This window comes from Megalops cyprinoides, chromosome 24, assembly GCF_013368585.1.
Source record: "Megalops cyprinoides isolate fMegCyp1 chromosome 24, fMegCyp1.pri, whole genome shotgun sequence".
NCBI classification, from domain to species: Eukaryota; Metazoa; Chordata; class Actinopteri; order Elopiformes; family Megalopidae; genus Megalops; species Megalops cyprinoides.
In genome coordinates this window covers 4,943,547-4,962,083 of record NC_050606.1, presented here as the reverse complement: position 1 = coordinate 4,962,083, position 18,537 = coordinate 4,943,547, and the positions used below count along the sequence as shown (strand labels likewise).

Sequence of the window (18,537 nt, the reverse complement as noted above, 5' to 3'; positions counted from 1 at the left end):
ACACACACACACACACACATACACATGCACACGGTGCACAGTTCCTGCCCAGGTTACTCATGCTCCTCTTAATTAACACATATGACCACACGGGCCCCTCACATGGTTCCCATTTCAGGGTCCTGAAGTCGTTTCGGCTCTGAAGGTTTAACAGGCCTCACCAACCCACCCACTGCCTCCCACCATTACAATGAGCGTCAGTGTCGCATAGTGGTTAAGGAACAGGACTCGTAACCGAAAGGTTGCTGGCTCGATTCCCCATGGGGGCACTGCTGCTGTACCCTTGGGCAAGGTACTTAACCTAGAATTGACTCAGTAAATATCCAGCTGTATAAATGGATAGCATTGTAAAAACCTGTAATTGATGTAAGTCATCGCTCTGCATAAGAGCATCTGCTAAAAAAATACCAATAATGGTGCGAGGCGATGAAAGCAGTATCGCATTAAGGAATTAACAATAAACAAAGGACTTGCTCCTCAACACCTGTTCATACCTGCGTCAGAAATTGATTGAAGGTAGGATGGGGTGTGCTGGTGTCATGGAAACCCGGTGAGATATCGGTCAGTAAAGCGCCGGCTTTGCCTTGGCAGGGCTCATGTGTGTGGTGAAGCCGGACGGAGTCCCTCAACTCTGCAAAACGGACGAGATCGGCGAGCTGTGTGTGTGCTCCATCGCCACGGGAACCTCGTACTACGGCCTCTCGGGCATGACCAAGAACACCTTCGAGGTAAGAGTTCAAAAGGCAGATGCACGTTGCTGCTGGGAACCGAGATAGCCCTTATCTCCACCTTTCAAGATCGTAAGATTATTGTCTATCTTTCTTTGTAAACAGTGGTTAATAGTTTGAAGAGATTTTAAACTGACAATTTTTATTGTAAGTACTCAAAAAGTTTTAAGAATTTATTCTGGTGCTGTGTTGTGGGTGTGTGAGATTCTGAAATTCTGTGCTGCGTTGAAGTAGATGCTGGCCATGTTCTTTGTTGCAGGAGACTCTGACAGTGTGCTTATTTTGTGGGTATAGGAGATGTTGAGAGCTGTGTTTTCAGGATGAGAAGACTGACAGTGTCCCGTGTTTTGGGGTGCAGGTGTTCCCCATGAGCAGCTCTGGCGCCCCCATCAGTGAGTACCCCTTCACCAGGACGGGGCTGCTGGGGTTTGTGGGGCCCGGGGGCCTGGTCTTCATCGCTGGGAAGATGGACGGGCTGATGGTGGTGGGTGGGCGGAGACACAACGCTGATGACATCGTGGCCACAGCGCTGGCGGTGGAGCCAATGAAGTTTGTGTACAGAGGAAGGTGAGTATTGGCTTAGAAACACAGGGTATAACACTCTGTCATATATGCTATTTAAAATATCATTATCATTATATATGTGCATACACACACACATTGATATAGAGTGTGTATGTGGTTATGATTGGGTGGGTGTATGTCAAATACATGCAGAATTTTGTATTTTATGTGATAATGTGTCTGTCATTGTAATTATCTTATGCATTTTTAGTTCGGTAACCCTTGGAAACAGGAGTATGTAATAATGATGGCAGTTACAGCACAGAGATGGTGAGTGCTGTCCTTGGCAGAAGTCTAACGGGGTCGAGTGGCCCCCCCCACCCCCCCCACCCCTCCTCTCTGGCGGCAGGATCGCGGTGTTCTCCATCACGGTGCTGCACGACGAGCGGATCGTGGTGGTGGCAGAGCAGCGACCAGACTCCACCGAGGAGGACAGCTTCCAGTGGATGAGCCGGGTGCTGCAGGTACAAGAGGCCTATTAATAACCCCACGCCACAGGGGGGCGCTCTCCGGCGCATCTCCCGTTGGCATGGAGACGCCGACCTGCCCGCCACGCCATCTGTGTTGGCGTCTTTCTCACAGCGGTGGAGCCGCAGCTCCGAAATGGAGAATAAGCCAGCCGTATGGTCTGATATGACCCTGTCGTCCGGGGCTGTGAACTTCAGTAGTTTACGTTTATAAGTTCAGTATTGCATAGTGGTGAGGAGTCGTGAGTGGTAACTGAAAGGTCGCTGGTTCGATTCCCTGCTGGGTCACTGCTGCTGTACCCTCGGGAGATGTACTTAACCCACAACCGCCTCAGTAAATATCCAGCTGTATAAATGGATAAAAACCTATGTAAATCGCTCTGGATAAGCACGTCTGCTAAAGCACAATAATGTAATGGAACACCTTTTTTTAGTTTCCTCTTTGAGGTGAAACCTGGCAGTTTTAATAAAGCAGCTGCCATGTTTTTCTCATGTCGTGTCTGGGACGTTCATTCGGTGTTGATATGGTGGGCATGGTTGCCATCGGTTACCTGTGTTTATTCTCTGCCCGCGCTCCCAGGCAATTGATGGCATTCACCAGGTGGGCGTGTACTGCCTGGCTCTGGTCCCGTCCAACACCCTCCCCAAAACGCCGCTGGGGGGGATCCACCTGTCGGAGACCAAGCAGCTGTTCCTGGAGGGCTCCCTGCACCCCTGCAACGTGCTCATGTGTCCCCACACCTGCGTCACCAACCTGCCCAAACCCCGACAGAAGCAGCCAGGTACGCCTACGCCCCGCGGCTGTTTTAACTCTGCAGGATTTAAAACCTTCACCTGGGGCCCTGTTTATTACCAGCACTCCGCGGGTGCTGCTGTAGTCTGTTTTTGGTGGGTTACTTAATGAAAATTTAATAGACCACATTAGCACCTGCACTTAACGAGCAGACTTTACAAGGTGTTTCTCAAGCCTGCATTTAGGTGCAGTCATTAAGCTCTGTTCGAGTCTAATGAATGCACGGAAATGATGCAACGTTTGATGCCTGTACTTGTGTCAGTGCCACAGATGGAGATCCTTTTCAGTGTTTCGCTTCATTGATTACGGCGGCAGTGTGGCGTTACTGGTAAGGAGCAGGGCTCGTAAAGAAAGGTCGTTGGCTCAGTTCCCCGCAGGGGCACTGCTGCTGTACCCTTGGACGAGGTACTTAACGCACAACTGCCTCGGTGAATATCCAGCTGTATAAATGGATAACATGTAAGAACTGTAACCTATGTAAGCCGCTCTGGATATGGGCATCTGCTAAATGACAATGATGTATGTATGTAATGTAATGTGCATACATTACGGCTCAGTTACGACGCTGAGGTGTTGTGAGATCGCTACTGCTCTACTCCACCCTTTCTCAGTGGCTTCCTCTTCCAGGTTGATCCTAATTTACCTTGGCAACGTGCAGAGCTCTTTATCTGATGAAAGGCACTGTATCAGTGTAAAATATGTCCATTCCAATGGCCGTCCATTTTGTTGCCTTTGTGAGGTCAGTCTGCCTGTCTGTCATTGTAAATCACCGCAGCGTTGAGGGAACTCGCAGCCCACAGAATGTGGGTGTTCATAGCGTCTGTGACACAGGCTGACAAAGTACATCTGTGTGTGTGTGTGTGCACGCGCACACTCACGCATGTGTGTTTGTGTGAGTGTGTCTGAGCCTGTATATGTGTGTGTCTTTATCTAAGATTGTGTGCATTCATGTGTGTGTGAGAGTGTCTGTATGTGAGTATGTGTGTGTGTGTGTGTGTGTGTGTGTGTGTGTGTATGTGCGCGTCTGGGATTGCGAATGTCTGTATGTGTGTGTGTGTGTGTGTGAGTGTGTGAGTGTCTGTATGACACAGTCTCCGTCTGGCTTCCCTGCAGAGATCGGGCCTGCCTCGGTGATGGTAGGGAACCTGGTGTCGGGGAAGAGGATTGCCCAGGCCAGCGGCAGGGATCTGGGGCAGATCGAAGACAATGACCAGGCAAGAAAGGTGTGTGTGTGGAACCACGGGCTTGATTTTCATCCACAACCACTCTCCCAAATTAAGCCATGGAATGGGCGGAGCTGGTTCGACCCCCACGGTCATTCCATGTTTAATTTGACCCCATTCCATACGACCCTCTACATGGTCCTGTCCTTTTGTCCGTTAATGGTTTTCTTTTTGCAACTTATCAAGGTTGGTTTATCATCCTTTTTTTGCTACCAGTCTTTCACCGATCTGAGAGCGCACGTGTTGGACAGAGACATTTCAATGTCTGAAGGAGTTCGAACTGGTCATATTTTACTGGCAGTTTCAGTCTGAGACCAATCAATACCCGTGAAAACGGCAGACAGCTTAATGCAAGTAAGCCGTATACTCCGAATTATATGGCTGTAAAACGCGACTCGATCAATGCCGTCTTCGCTGTGTACGGTTATGTAAATTTCATTTTTCAATGTTTTATTACATTCTCATTAATGATAATTCGGAAGGCGGGATGTCTGACAAAGGCTGAGAGATTACATTACGTGAATGCCAGCATAGCAGAGTGCAGCCTTTTTAAAAGGATTACAAGGCCAAATTAAAAGCCATCAGTATGCATAGGAAGCAGCACGGGCCTGTATTCTCTGTCTGAAGGTTAAAAGGTTCTCTTGAAATAGCCATAAAAAAACCGCAAAGTGTAATACCATCTTCGGCCGGGTTTGGCTGTGCCTCGCTGTGCCAGTGTGGTACCCTTGAAGTGTTGCTTTGCATTTTTCCATAGTCTTTTCTCTGAATCTGTAACTAACCAGCAGTCCCGTCAGTCCCCTGGCCCGCTGTGTACATTCATCTGCAGTCTACTCACAACCTGTGTGCATGGGAACAATTTTCAGGAGAAGTAAATTGGTGCTAGTGTATACTCAGGGTCAGAACTGATCTCCCAGTACATGTCCATTGTATTTTTATACAATATGAAAACTGTGAATTGACCTCCCTGTTAAAATTGAGCGCAGCAGAAACAATTTATTATTTTGCCCCGATGTTCTATGATGAAGACAAATCACCAGACAATTTAACAAAGGCGGGATGTATTTCTCCATCTCTCCCCCCCCCATTCTCTAATGTGGGAGAGGTTGCCATGACAGGATACTGTCAAATACTCATAATAGGCAGGTAGTTATTCTGCTACCGTGTGTAATGAAAAGAACCTGGATTCACCAATCGGGAGGGGGGATTGCATAGCGGTAAGGAGCAGAGCTTGTAACTGAAAGCTTGCTGGTTTGATTCCCCACTGGGACACTGCTGCTGTACCCTTGGGCAGGCTAGTTAACCTACAGTTCCCTCCGTAAATCTCCAATTGTATGAGTAGATAACATGTACAAATCGTAGACCGTGTAAACCGCTGTGGATAGGAGCGTCTGCTAAATGGCAATAATGTACTGTAATGAACTGGGGGGGTAGGGGGAGGGACTCTCCTATGGTCCAGACCTTCCTGAGAAAAGTGTTTTTATGAGACGAGGTATGTGTGTGGGTTCAGATGCTGCGTCGTGCTCAACATGCATTTCTCCATTGTAAACCCACCCATCCTGTATCACCCACCCGTGCAATACCCCTCACTTTGGTTTCTGCATGCAGGCAGAACATTTTCTGTTCCCTGTATTTTTTTCTCCTTACCATCCTCCTGCTCTGCGCAGTCCGCAGGGCATTCTCTCCCAGCATGTGCATCCATCCGAAAATCAGGCCCGCAGTGTGAATGGGTTATTAGCATTTACCTGCAGTGTTTTCAGGTGTGCCCACCGAGCAGTTGGTATTAACGGCAACGGATGATTTTGTTTGTTTAAGGATTTTCAAACATTGCGCAAGATGAGACTGTGCATCTACACTGACTAAATCCGAAGTCATTATTACTTTAACTCTTTGTTTTGGACTGTTGCATGTGCGTCTGCTTTGAAAACTTAGCATGGCGTGCCGTTTGGATGCACCCTTTGTATGAAGTTAAATGCATTCCTCTATTCAGTCTGTGGCCTTCAACCCAAAACTAATACACTGAATTGTTGAATCTGTTCCACTGTTGTTTTTGATGAAGTGAGCCCTAACGTTGAGCTGAAAAGATATCCCTCTTAATTGGAAAGAAGACCAGGGCCGGTAAAGAAACCTTAGGAAATTAAAGTGGAAGACTAAATCAACAGGCGTTTTAATCTGTCTGCTGGAAATGAAAGCATAATGACCGCGTGAGCTGGGCCCTGCAAATTGAATCTGCTGATCTGTAACGCGGGCAGGTGCCCCGCTCCGCAGCCATTCTCCTAACATTGCGTGTATAGAGACTCTATAATGTGACGCCAGAGCCAACTCTTAATTCACTATAATGGTAAGTATCATCACCAGTGATGAAACAAAAAGTCAGTCATGTCAGTGGCTAATTCCCAGTGCACTGTGTAAAAAAAAAAAAAATACCTGTGTACATGCAGTACCCTGTCACCGGCCTCTGAAAGCTACAGAAACCTGGATTTTGAATATCAGTAGGGTCCAACCATGTTCAATATGGTTGCGATTTGTGGTGTTTTGAGCAACTGAATTGGTCACTTCGGTGAGGGTGAAGTACTTGCATCAGAACTAGATTGATAGATTGATAGAGAGGGATAGAGTACCAGAGTGAGTCCCGGGAGCTCAGTGAGTGGGACATCCACCCGAGCTCAAATGTGCTGACCTGTGTGTAGTGACACTGTTAACTCCGCCAGCTGGATTGGGAACTTGGAATGAAAGACAGAAGAGCCATATTCCTGAGTGAACATGGAGAGAGATATCACCTACGTAAAAATTCCCCTTTATTCACTTCACCGGTACCCACACGCAGTCGGGGCAGTGGAAAGCAGCAGCTTTGTAATCAAACCCACGCGTGGATGTCTGATTGAATTCAGCAGCGTTCTCCCTCTATTCACTGCAGGCAGTGCAGTTTTACAGATAAATTAGATTTGAATTACACGTTAAGCTCTTTCATAAACCCGGGTCCTTCGTTCTGTAGACTGCCTGCCTGTAGACTGGCTGCTGTTTTTACTCCTGCTGAACAGAACGGCCCTGAATCGCATCTCCATAGCTTCCTCTTTAAAAATTCATAAACAGAGATGCCGCTGGCCTTCCTGTCTGTTCGCCATTCCCGCTGCCCCTGAGTATCAAACTCTGTGCTCACTATCTTCTTTTTAAACCTTGCTACACACACTTTATTGGTCATCTTATCAGGATAATCTGGTCACTTAAGGGTGTGCAGTAAGAGGCAATTCCACAGGCTGTTTTACACCTGAGAGAGGTATCGGTAGCTTTTGGAAGGGGGGGGGGGGTCCCCGATTGTCTGAGAGGATTTTCTGACTGCTCTCTGAAAGGGGGGGTGGGGGGGGGTGGGGGGTTACTTCTTTGCAGACTCTGTAATCTCACACTTGGCTGGGGTCGTGTCTTAAGTGTTTGGTTATTCAACCGGAGGTTTTTCTGTCCTGCTCCTTGTAGTTCCTCTTCCTGTCAGAGGTGTTACAGTGGAGAGCCCAGACCACCCCTGACCATGTGCTGTACACTCTGCTCAATTCACGGGTAAGACTATTAATATATATCATATAATATATAATGCTTAAAATATACTGCCACTGTATTAACTGTAACTTTTTAGTTATGCCTAGTAGTTGGTTTGGACTTGAGCAAACACCTCTGATTTTGGAGTGTAAAATGATTCAGGCATCATTATTTAAAGCACGTTTATGTACAGGTTTGTTATTCTGAATTAATGTCAGGATCTAGCAGTGAAATATACAGTTAAATAATTAAAATTAATTTAATCACTAGAATTTCAGTTCTGTTTTAACTGTTTCAAAAAGAAAAAAGTAATAACTTACCTATTTATTAAACGGGCCCTTACATTCAAGAATGATTGTAACTTATCGATAATGAGATCTACTTTAATAAATTTTATATATACTGCAGTATATCTGATCTGACATGGCAGTCATTTTTTATTAGTATTCATAAATGAAATTTATATTTATCTGAGCATATGCATAAATCCATTTTGATACCAAAATGGCTGGACACACCTTTATTGGTGGACATCAGATGGTTGTGACGAGCGAATCAGCTTTGAGCTCCCAGCCCTGTTGCCATGGTGCCGCACTGAGTGTAGTTGCGCTGTGTGGCCACAGGGGACGATAGCGAGCTCACTCACCTGCCTCCAGCTGCACAAGCGGGCGGAGAAGATCGCGGCCATGCTGGCGGAGCGGGGCCACCTGCAGGACGGGGATCACGTTGCGCTCGTCTACCCCCCGGGTAGGTCACGCAGGGCCGGTGACATCACAACCGCTCTGACCCACATGCCTGAACTCAACAGCACCTGTCATCCATGTCTTTAACACGTGCATCTCACGCACACACACACGCACGCACACACATACACGCACACACACACATACACACACACACACACACACGCGCACACACATACACGCACACACACACATATACACGCACACGCACGCACGCACACACATACACGCATGCACACACATACACACACACTCATGCACACACATGCACACACACGCACGCACACACATACACACACACACACACACATACACGCACACACACACATATACACGCACACGCACGCACGCACACACATACACGCATGCACACACATACACACACACTCATGCACACACACGCACGCACACACATACACGCACGCACACACATACACACACACACACATACACGCACACACACACACACACGCGCACACACATGCACACACACGCACGCACACACATGCACACACGCACATGCACACATTCACATACAGACACATACATACACTCATGCACATATGTGCACATACACGCAAGTGTGCTTTTTTATCTTTCTCTTTGTCTTTCTCTGGGCTTTGAATGGCCTTGATTCCTATACAAGTATGTGTTCATCATGTATTTGTATGCATGCAGTACTAAGGATGGGAATTTCAAGCATTCATTCTGCTCAGCTGTGTTACAGTAGAAATCGAAACTGCTTCAGATTCTGGATCTGAAAAAAAAGTTACAGTTAAGTCCAAAATATAAAAGCGTCATTTAAAACACTGGAAGTTAAATGAAATACAGTTTACTGAACAGAACTGTTTATTATAAATATGCTCCTCCAAATTTCCCTTGTCATAAAAATGTTGCATCCTGAGTGCTACTTTGTGGATTATTTAAGTGTACATTATCATACTGCCCAAATCTGAAAGGTCAAATGTCCGTTTCAGTGTGGTTTGAGGCAGCAAAACACAGACAAATCCACCAACTGAAAAAGGGGTCTGAAACTTGAGTGTCCTTATACAGCACAATTTTTAACCTTTTTGAGTACATTTTTATGTAAACGGACAGTTGTGAAATAAATCTTTCACTTTCTGTCCTATTTAATGATCATATTGTGAGCAAATGATCAGTGTTGTTATACCCCATGACATCTCTTATGCCAAACAGTCATGCCCACGCAGGTATCGTACCTGCAAGCACCACAGCCTTGTAAGAAACATATTGGCATGTACCCGAGGCCTCCAGGCTCCCTTCAGAAGTGCCTGTCACGCTTTCAGACGCTTGAGGAGTGATCCTGGATTGTGATTCAGGGGCAGAGATGAAGTTTGCTGCAAGACTCCCATCAGCGTTTCATGGCCAAAGAAGCATTCAGGGAGCCAATCAAAGGGCTCAGCGAAGCATAGCAAAGACTGACAGGGGGATTGCTTGAAAGGGGTTTTCAATTAGCAATCTGAGTGCCGGTAACTCCTTTAACCTTGCTGCGAGGCGCTTCTTTTTTTGCTTGGGTTGTGATTAATTGTAAACTCAGGTGCAGAGTGAGACTTATCCCCCGTGTCCTTCACGCAGGCATTGACCTGATCGCGGCGTTCTACGGCTGTCTGTACGCCGGCTGCGTGCCCATCACTGTGCGGCCCCCGCATCCCCAGAACATCGCCACCACCCTGCCCACTGTGAAGATGATCGTGGAGGTGAGCGCGCCCCAGTCCCTCTCCAAATTAACGAGGTTTGCCCCGCAGGGAGGCCCGGGCTGGCTTTTAGCCCCAAAACCGAGGAGACGTGACTGAAACCTGTGGCAAAGTGAATGAGAGAAGCCTGAAGACCAGCATGCATGTGCTGAGAGTCATGTGGTATTGTGATGTCATAATCAGAGTTAGAATTAGAACTAGAATGTTTGGAAGATGTCTGCTGCAGTACTGATTGAGGCTTGTGTGTGTGTGCGTGTGTGCCTGTGTGTGTGTGTGTGTGTGTGTGTGTGTGTGTGTGTGTGTGTGTGTGCACGTGTGTGCGTGTCTTGCAGGTGAGTCGCTCGGCCTGTGTGATGACGACGCAGGTGATCTGTAAGCTGCTGAGGTCGAAAGAAGCATCCGCCGCGGTAGATGTCAGGACGTGGCCCCCTGTTCTGGACACAGGTAACATGAGCGCTCTCAGATCTTGCTGACAGGTCAGGCACCCAAGGGCAGCTAGTGTCTCATATCTCAGCTGTCGATGAGTTCTGTTTATTCAATTGGCAGACGCTTTTATCCAGTACAACGCGCCGTGCAAAGAGCACATATATGAAATGAAAAGGCGAGGTGAAGGGCAGCACATACAGAAAATAAAAGCCCACATCTGAATGTGTGTCAGTAAGTGCACTGCACATTATAACACCATGCTGCCATGCTGTAATAGACTACAAGTGCTACAGTAGGCACCCCACAATTTCAGCACCCGCTGTCAAACTAACAGTTTCTTAAAGAAATATAAAAGGACATGCAAGACTGAAGTGAAGTGACTTCAGTGAGAAGCGCCTGACATATAAACTCTGTTTGAATACATGCGAGTGGAAGTGAAAATAATTCAGTGCTCCTTTAATGAGATGCCCATTTAGGTCTTTCAAAGAGGCCTTCATTCAATGTAGGGATGGCAGTGTAGCGTCGTCGTAAAGAGAAATGTAGCATAGTTGTAAGGAGAAAGACTCAGTTCAATTCCCCACCGGGGCGCTGCTGTTGTACCCTTGCGCAAAGTACTTAACCCAGAATTGCCTCAGTAACTAACCTGTATAAATGGGTAACAGGTAAAAACAGCTGTAGCCTATGTAAGTCACTCTGGATAAGATAACAGCGTCTGGTAAATGACAATAAAGTAATGTAATAATGTAAATTCAGGTCACAGGTGGTAATGTAATTTAACCCTTTGTCTCCCCCTCACCAGATGATTTGCCAAAGAAGAAGCCTCCTCAGCTATATAAGCCCTCCAACCCTGACACACTGGCCTACCTGGACTTCAGTGTGTCCACCACAGGGATGCTAGCTGGAGTGAAGGTACTCAGAACACAGCCTGTTCATCAGTACTCAAACAGTACTCAGCTGCAACTGAGTCCGTTAGTACTCCAGTAGTACTCTAACATAACCAGTTAGTACTGTTACAGTATCCTAACACAGCCAGTTAACTAGTAATCCAACAGTGTTCTAACATAGCCGGGTAGCATTATAACATTACTCTAACATAGGTTAGATAGTGCTCCAAGAGGACTCTACCATTCAGCTAGTTAGTATCTAACACAGACTGTTAGATAGTACTGTAACAGTAATCTAATACAGCCAGTTAGTACTGTAGGAATACTCTTGACACAGCCAGCAGCACAGATTCTGCATGAAGAGTCAATAATTTAGAGTCATGGTTAAATAATGGTTAAGTACATGTAAGGTTACATGTTGCATGTTAGGTACATGGTTAAGTGCAGTAAGCCATTTAGGATGTATTGCATTATAATATGTATGCACGGTGTGGCACTGAAAGAGCAGTGAGTTCTCAAAATGAGTTGCTGGTGTTTTCCAGGTGTAAAAATGTAAAGGATAAATTAAACATGTGGTTAATATTATCTCAGAATAAGTGGCTATATTATCATCCCCTGAAATGGAGCTAATTAGAGGTGTAGATTGATTGATTAAGGGATTGATGTGTGGTGAGGGCAATGATAGATTGTATTTACAGAGCAGCTTTCATGGATCTCAGGTTTACACTGAAGGAAGGGGTGACTCACCTCAACCACCATAAATATGCAGGACCCATCTGGCCGATGCACACCAGAGCTTTCAACAGGTGGAGAGGAAGGGATGTTTTAACCAATTATACTGGGGGATTATTACATGGCCAGGTTGGGGGACGGTCAGGTTTCCTGGTTTAAGATTTCACTTGTGGACTTCAGCGCTGTCCGATAAGCCTTTCTTTGGCCCTTGAGCTGGTCACCAAACTCAGACAAAGACGTGGATTGTTCATACTGAGGCCATCTGGAACTGTTGTCTGTGTTGTAATGGGGGGGGGGGGAGCCAGTAGTAGTGTGTTCATTGAAAGAGGCCAGTAATAATCATACTTCACTGACCAAATGGAAAAAGAATGTGCTGTCTGTACTTTCCTACCAGAGCTTCCCAGTCGTGATGCTGGGAGCCTCAGGATATGCTATGCCACTGCTTTTTGTTCCAGTCAGTCTCTAAATCAGTGAAGGCGTGTTGGAAACACGCCTTTAAGCGCTTCTGTGATTTTTGTCTGGTTTTAGCCGATTCTAACAGAAACCAGGGTCTGCTTCGTCACCATGTTCCTCGTCTGTCACGACCGCGTCCACGTATGCCAGGTGCATACATTTTTTTAAACATTTAGCGCTCTGTTGTGATGGCTGCCTGTCCTCTCAGCCAATTGATCGAGCTGAACATCCACCTGAAGGCATTTATTTTCAGGAGAGCACATTACAGAAAATGAATGCTGAACCTAGCTGTTTTTTATGTAACGTGGTTGTAGAGGACAAACCATCAAAAGCCTAATTCAGATCAATTAACAGCTTGTCACCCTTGCGGTGGTGCAGTTACCCTAGGGAAAACCAACCAAAGGAATTCCCAAAAAACAAGGTTGCCAGATTTGGCTGTTTCAGTTAAAGTGCCTGACTTGTGCTGATTTTCCTCAACTTGTGGTATTGAAAAGCCAGATGGCATTTTGGCTGTTTTTACAAAAATCACATCAGTTTAACAAAAACGTGCGTTTTGAGTTGAGACTTATTTTGGCATGTACAGTAGCTTTGTAACTTGCGGACAGGTGATGTCACCTTGGCATGGGATTTTTGAAATCTGCCTGACACCCTTTCCCAAACCTCGGTTTGGGAAGCCGGTTTCGTGTCGAAACAGTAGGTTATTCCCTTTGATTTTTTTAAGCCGATGGAACACTTCCGTTAGGGACACTGCACACACTTTTAAATGCATACCAAAGCCCTGCACAAATTGGAAATGGCAACCTGTGGAGACAGTGAATTAATGAGCGGGAGCTCATTGTCATGGTGAATAAAAAAACGCGATCCTCATTGGCTTGTTTAATCACTTAATGACAAATAAAGGTCTTTTTGTTGTACGCTGATTAACATAACAAAAGCATCTTTGCATGGCGTTAAGGGATATCCCTGAATAAGAGTAGATTGTTCTGAAACTTCTTCCTTAATTGGACGTCTTTGTTGAAATATTATCAGAGCAATAGGCCAGGGACGCAGTGTACTGAATTTCTGCATGTTCTTGGCGGTTTGCTAATTAATTAATTCGTGAGTGCAGATCCGATTTAGCGTGTTCACCGTTACTGGTCACGCACACAACTTTGGTGCTATCTCTGTTCTGTACTCTGTTAATGTTCCCGGGGTTTCCATTTTTGAAGTAAATGGCAAAGTTAAGAGATTGGGCAGCAGGTGAATTTAATTCCGTTTGAAGCGCACCTCCTAATCCCGTAACCTGATTAATGGTGTTAGCACACTGAGGTGACTGGGAGAGGCTGCTGTTGTACCCAGCTGCTGTGAGCGTGTAGCGCTACAGTGAATGCGTTCCATTTTCTCCTCTCTCACTCTCTTGTTGCACTGTATTTGTCGGAAGATATGCTGTGGTGCTCCAGACGTGACACTAATGAGGGGTCTAGGGGTCTCCTTTTGTGCCCGTAGCGATGTGGAGGATCTCTGTCACTTCATGCTTCAAGCTGGCAGGCAGGAAGGACTGTGGCAAATTATGTCCAGACAGTATAGTTATCTTTCATGGACAATACACAGAGCATGAAAATGTGGGTCATAATGAGCATGCTGTTTTACAAGTGGGGGAAATATTGCGTGATTCCCATGAAGAAGTGGAAGCCGAGGGGAGGGAGACTCTTTTGTGCTTTGTATGTATGTGTGTGTGTTACTGTGGATGAGTGTGTGTACATGTGCTTGTGGGTGTATTTACTAAGGTATCTGTGTGTGCAGTGTGTGTGTATGTGTAAGCGTATGTGTGTGGGTATGTGTGTGTGTGTGTGTGTGTGTGTGTGTGTATCAGATTGCACATTTCTTTAATGCGGCCCCTCTTCAGGACTTGAGCCTTATTGTTATGTGCTCTCAGACAGTGCTGGGGGGTCAGGCTGACCTCATTCCAGCGCTGACCTTCCATTCACTATAGAAACTCCAGCCTCTTTCCCCTTAATTCTTACCCAGCTCTCTATTCCACAAACTCTGAACCAGAACATTGATTGTCCTCTGTAACCAGGGAGATGCGTGTTATTGTTTGTGTACGTACGTGTATGTATGCGTGTGCTTGACTCTGTGTGTGTGTGAGTGTTCCTAGCAGTTCCTAGCGCAGTGCTGCTTTGTCTGAGTGTGTGCGTGTGCGTGTGCGTGTGTGTGTGTGTGTGCGTGTGCGTGTGCGTGTGCGTGTGCGTGTGCGTGAGCGTGAGTGTGCGTGCGCGTGTGTGTTTGTGACTCTGTGTGTGTGTGTGTGTGAGTGCGTGTGTGTGACTATGTGTGTGAGTGTGTGTGTGTGTGTGTGTGTCCCTGCTAACGAAGCCCTGTGTCGTGCTGCTCCCCCCTGTGCAGATGTCTCACACAGCCACCAGTGCCTTCTGCCGTTCAATCAAGCTGCAGTGTGAGCTGTACCCCTCCCGCGAGGTGGCCATCTGCCTGGACCCCTACTGCGGCCTGGGCTTCGTCCTGTGGTGTCTCTGCAGGTGAGCCCACCGTCTTTCACCTGTCTGCCCCCCGCAGGTGCGCCGGATGACTCACCTGTCACATTCAGCCACACCTACTCACACCGTCATCTTACCCACTTTCATCTTTATGCCTCTGCAGTGGGCAACATGCATTGTATTTCACACAGAGTACAGATTTCACATTATATTATTGGCATTTAGCAGACGCTGTTATCCAGAGTGACTGACATAGGTTACAATTTTTACATGTTATTACATATTATTTACATATTATCCATTTAGACAGCAGAATATTTACTGAGGCAGTTCAAGGGTACAGCGGCAGTGTCCCAGCAGAGAATCAAACCAGCAGCCTTTCAGTTATGCTCCATACCACTCTGCTGCACTGCTGCCCACATATAATCAGTTTTTACACAGATAGATATTAATTGACGCATCAGGTTGAGCATATTGCTGTGGGGTATAATGGTGGTGGACCACCTGGAGATTGAACCTACGGCCTTCGTGTTACAAACCCATCACCATCACCGCATCACAATGCCCAGCCTGTCTCAGATAAAAAACCCACATGCATGGTGCCTGATTGAGAAGAGTCAGTGTGCTTTAGTTTAATCTGAATGCCACTCACATTACACAGTGGTGTCTGACCGGTGCTGCTTGGGACAGGGCTTTTCTGACAGGCAGGAAATGTGGCGGAAATCTCGGGGCGCGTGTACAGGGCTTAACTCTAATGAGTGAGGCCCCATGAATAATTCCAACAGCTCGTGGTCCCCCTTCGCTCTGCTCGGCGCCGGGTGGTGGCTGTCTCTCCCTAATCACGTCCCTGGAGGGAACGCTCGCTGGAGGAAGACAAAAGTCTGTAGAAAGTTTATGTGGAAATTCCTCGGGAGGGTCTGCCCCTGTAAAGAGGCAGGATGCCGCTTGGCTGCTGTTTGTGTAGCTCACCCTGCCCTCCGTGCCCTTGTGCCAGCTATACTCGGGGGACAGGTCCATCCCGCCCTCTCTTCCTCTCTCTCTCTCTCTCTCTCTCTCTCTCTCTCTCACTCTCTCTGTGTCTCTCTTTCATCAAGGGTAGACTTAGGGTATCTTCAGCTCTACCTTCTCTTCCTCTCTCTCTCTCTCTCTCTCTCTCTCTGATGTAGTATGTACTTAGGTCACCGGTTGATCTCCCCCAACTCTCTTTCTCCTCTTCTTCTCTGAATTTTTCTTTCTTTCTTTCTTTCTTTCTTTCAGTCTCTGTCTTCCTCTGTCTCTTGCTTGAAGTGTGTACCTTAGGTATTAGTTAACCCTTCTCTCTCCCTCTGTCTCTGGTGAAGTGTGTACTTTTGGTACCAGTTAACCCCCTCTCTGCCTCTCTTTCTCCCTCTCTCTCTGTTGAAATGTGTTCTTTGGATATCAGTTAACCCTTCTCCTGCTCTTTCCCTCTCTCAGTGTGTACTCAGGGCATCAGTCGATCCTGATCCCGCCCTCGGAGCTGGAGGTGAACCCGGCCCTGTGGCTCCTGGCTGTCAGCCAGTACAAAGTGCGGGACACCTTCTGCTCCTACTCCGTCATGGAGCTGTGCACCAAGGGCCTGGGGCTGCAGACCGAGTCTCTCAAGGTACAGCACCCCAAAAATGCTCCGCCCCAAAAACACTCCCTTCTGCTGAGACCACACACCCTTATGTGTTAAAAACACCTCTTCGTCCTGAGACCACACACCCTGCTGCATTAAAAACACCCCTTCCTGCTGAGACCACACACCCCACTGTTAAAAACCCCCGACTTCAGCTTAGCCCCCCCACACAGCTTACATTTCCCTCTCTTTATTTTTTAATTTATTCTTTTAACATTGCATTACAAATGTTACGGGTTCTGAAGTGAGTTGCTGGAGGCTCAGAAGTACAGCGCTCCCATAGCATGACCAAACGCTCCGGATCCAAAGTGAGGCTGTGAGAGTAATTATTTACTGCAGCGGAGCTGGTTTGAGTAGAGGCTGTGGATGCCTTCTGGCAGCGTGTCTTTAAAAAGTACTTCATTACGCTGCTTCCAGTCGAGTCAATGCGACTGCCGTAGCCACTGAGTGTAGCATGAGGATCAGAGCTCTGGCAGGTCAGATCGATAAAGAGACTATGCTCTACTGGGTGGAATTCATCTCTAACCTAGTTTTCTCCTTATCCCCTTACTCTCCTATTTCAAGATAAACTGAGCCGCAAATACATTAAGATATCAAATCGTTTGTAGCGGATTGTATGTTTGGCTTCAGTTTCAAAGTTAAAGTCCTGGATAACTAGTATGGACCTTATAGAGTCATAAAGCAGCACGCGTTTAAAATAAGCACACCTCAACAGTTTATTTTCTTAATACAAGATAATATGATGTATAAGACAAAACAGCTTCTGTACGTCATCTGAACGTTGAGGTTTACTAATCTTCAAACAAGGCCTTCTTTTGTTCACTGTAGAAACAAGTCCTCCACTGTACTCTTTTATAGCAAGACAATCCCTTATATTGAGTAGCATGTCATTCTTTTTACGGTATTACAATATCCTATTACATTCATAAAATGATTACCTGTTTGTCAGGAGGAATCTACTGAGAAATGTTTTCAGCTGAGTGCAGAAAGAATGGAGATGCAGTAAGCCCATGTCTCTCATGCTAAATGAGTTATCGCTCTGCACTGATCTGGGAACAGCGGTTGGTATGTGTGGCTTAAGGATGCTCCTGTCCCTGTGTGGCTTGCTCAGTCCCGAGGCCTGGAGCTGTCGCGGGTGAGGACGTGCGTGGTGGTGGCAGAGGAGCGGCCCAGGATAGCCCTGACCCAGTCCTTCTCCAAGCTCTTCAAGGACCTGGGGCTCCACCCGCGGGCCGTCAGCACCTCCTTCGGCTGCAGAGTCAACCTGGCCATCTGTTTACAGGTGAGAGACCCGCCCACACCCACCTGCGTTCAGTGAAGTCTGGAAATCCATCCAACACTGCCAGACGGTATTGAGGCGGAACAAGCCGGCCATTGTCATGTGACTGTCAGTGTAGTGACAAGCTTGTCCTTTTGTGAGGTCACTCTGAAGATCTTTCGCAGTGATCGAGACTGCTCTGTGCTGGATGAGAAACAAGTGATGACAGGCTAGTAAAGGAAATTATACATTTCCGGTAAAAAATATATTTGTTACATTGTTTTTATGGTTTCAAACTTATGAAATTCCCGTTAAAAAAGTGAAAAAGTGGGGGGTGTACATGAAATGTCCCATCTTATAAAATGTTTTTATCTGTTTGTTTTTTATATTTAATGTCTCAGTACACAAGGAAGAGGAGACCTACAACTTGAACATTAAACAAGCCTTTTGTTCATATGACTGAATGAAGTGTGCCCAGACGAGCAACAGCATTTAGTTTTTGTGATTTGCTGTGTGTGCATTTTAGGTCACCAGCTGATATCTAAATGGCTATGTGATTGGCTGTGTGCAATATGAAAACTACAAAATCGGGAGCCAAATTTAACACAGCCACAATACGAGAGAGTCCACCATACCTCCCAGTATGGGCAAAGCCCCTGTCCTTGAAGGTTCAGTCTTTGTTACTTTCAGTCAGGAGGATGTGATCTTGGTTTTATTTTGAGATTTTATCCAATGCAGAGGCTTCTTTCACAAGGTCATCCAGTCAGTGTGTTAGCGCAGGCCTGATCTCCATGGCCCCTGAGATGGAGTGTGGAAAATCGCTTCTTTCATTTCAGGACAAGCAAATATCGTATGCAGCTGTGTGAACAATCAGCATGCCATTAATCCTGTTTCGGATTAATCCCGTTTT

General features: G+C 46.5%; 1 protein-coding gene across 6 annotated transcripts in view; it reads left to right on the top strand.

Annotated features, from left to right (window-relative positions):
• The window catches only part of LOC118771431 (disco-interacting protein 2 homolog C), a 154,835-nt gene that overhangs the window by 127,657 nt on the left and 8,641 nt on the right, over nt 1–18,537 (top strand). For 3 of the 6 annotated variants that reach the window (XM_036519427.1, XM_036519425.1, XM_036519428.1), the window contains 13 exons: nt 592–728; nt 1,087–1,295; nt 1,642–1,756; nt 2,340–2,541; nt 3,666–3,775; nt 7,244–7,324; nt 7,927–8,050; nt 9,643–9,764; nt 10,094–10,205; nt 10,987–11,096; nt 14,642–14,772; nt 16,186–16,354; nt 17,481–17,651. In XM_036519427.1, the coding sequence (XP_036375320.1) occupies nt 592–728; nt 1,087–1,295; nt 1,642–1,756; nt 2,340–2,541; nt 3,666–3,775; nt 7,244–7,324; nt 7,927–8,050; nt 9,643–9,764; nt 10,094–10,205; nt 10,987–11,096; nt 14,642–14,772; nt 16,186–16,354; nt 17,481–17,651 (1,793 nt within the window). The remainder of the gene's footprint in view (nt 1–591; nt 729–1,086; nt 1,296–1,641; nt 1,757–2,339; nt 2,542–3,665; nt 3,776–7,243; nt 7,325–7,926; nt 8,051–9,642; nt 9,765–10,093; nt 10,206–10,986; nt 11,097–14,641; nt 14,773–16,185; nt 16,355–17,480; nt 17,652–18,537) is intronic. The other 3 variants (XM_036519426.1, XM_036519424.1, XM_036519429.1) reach the window with 1 other exon arrangement.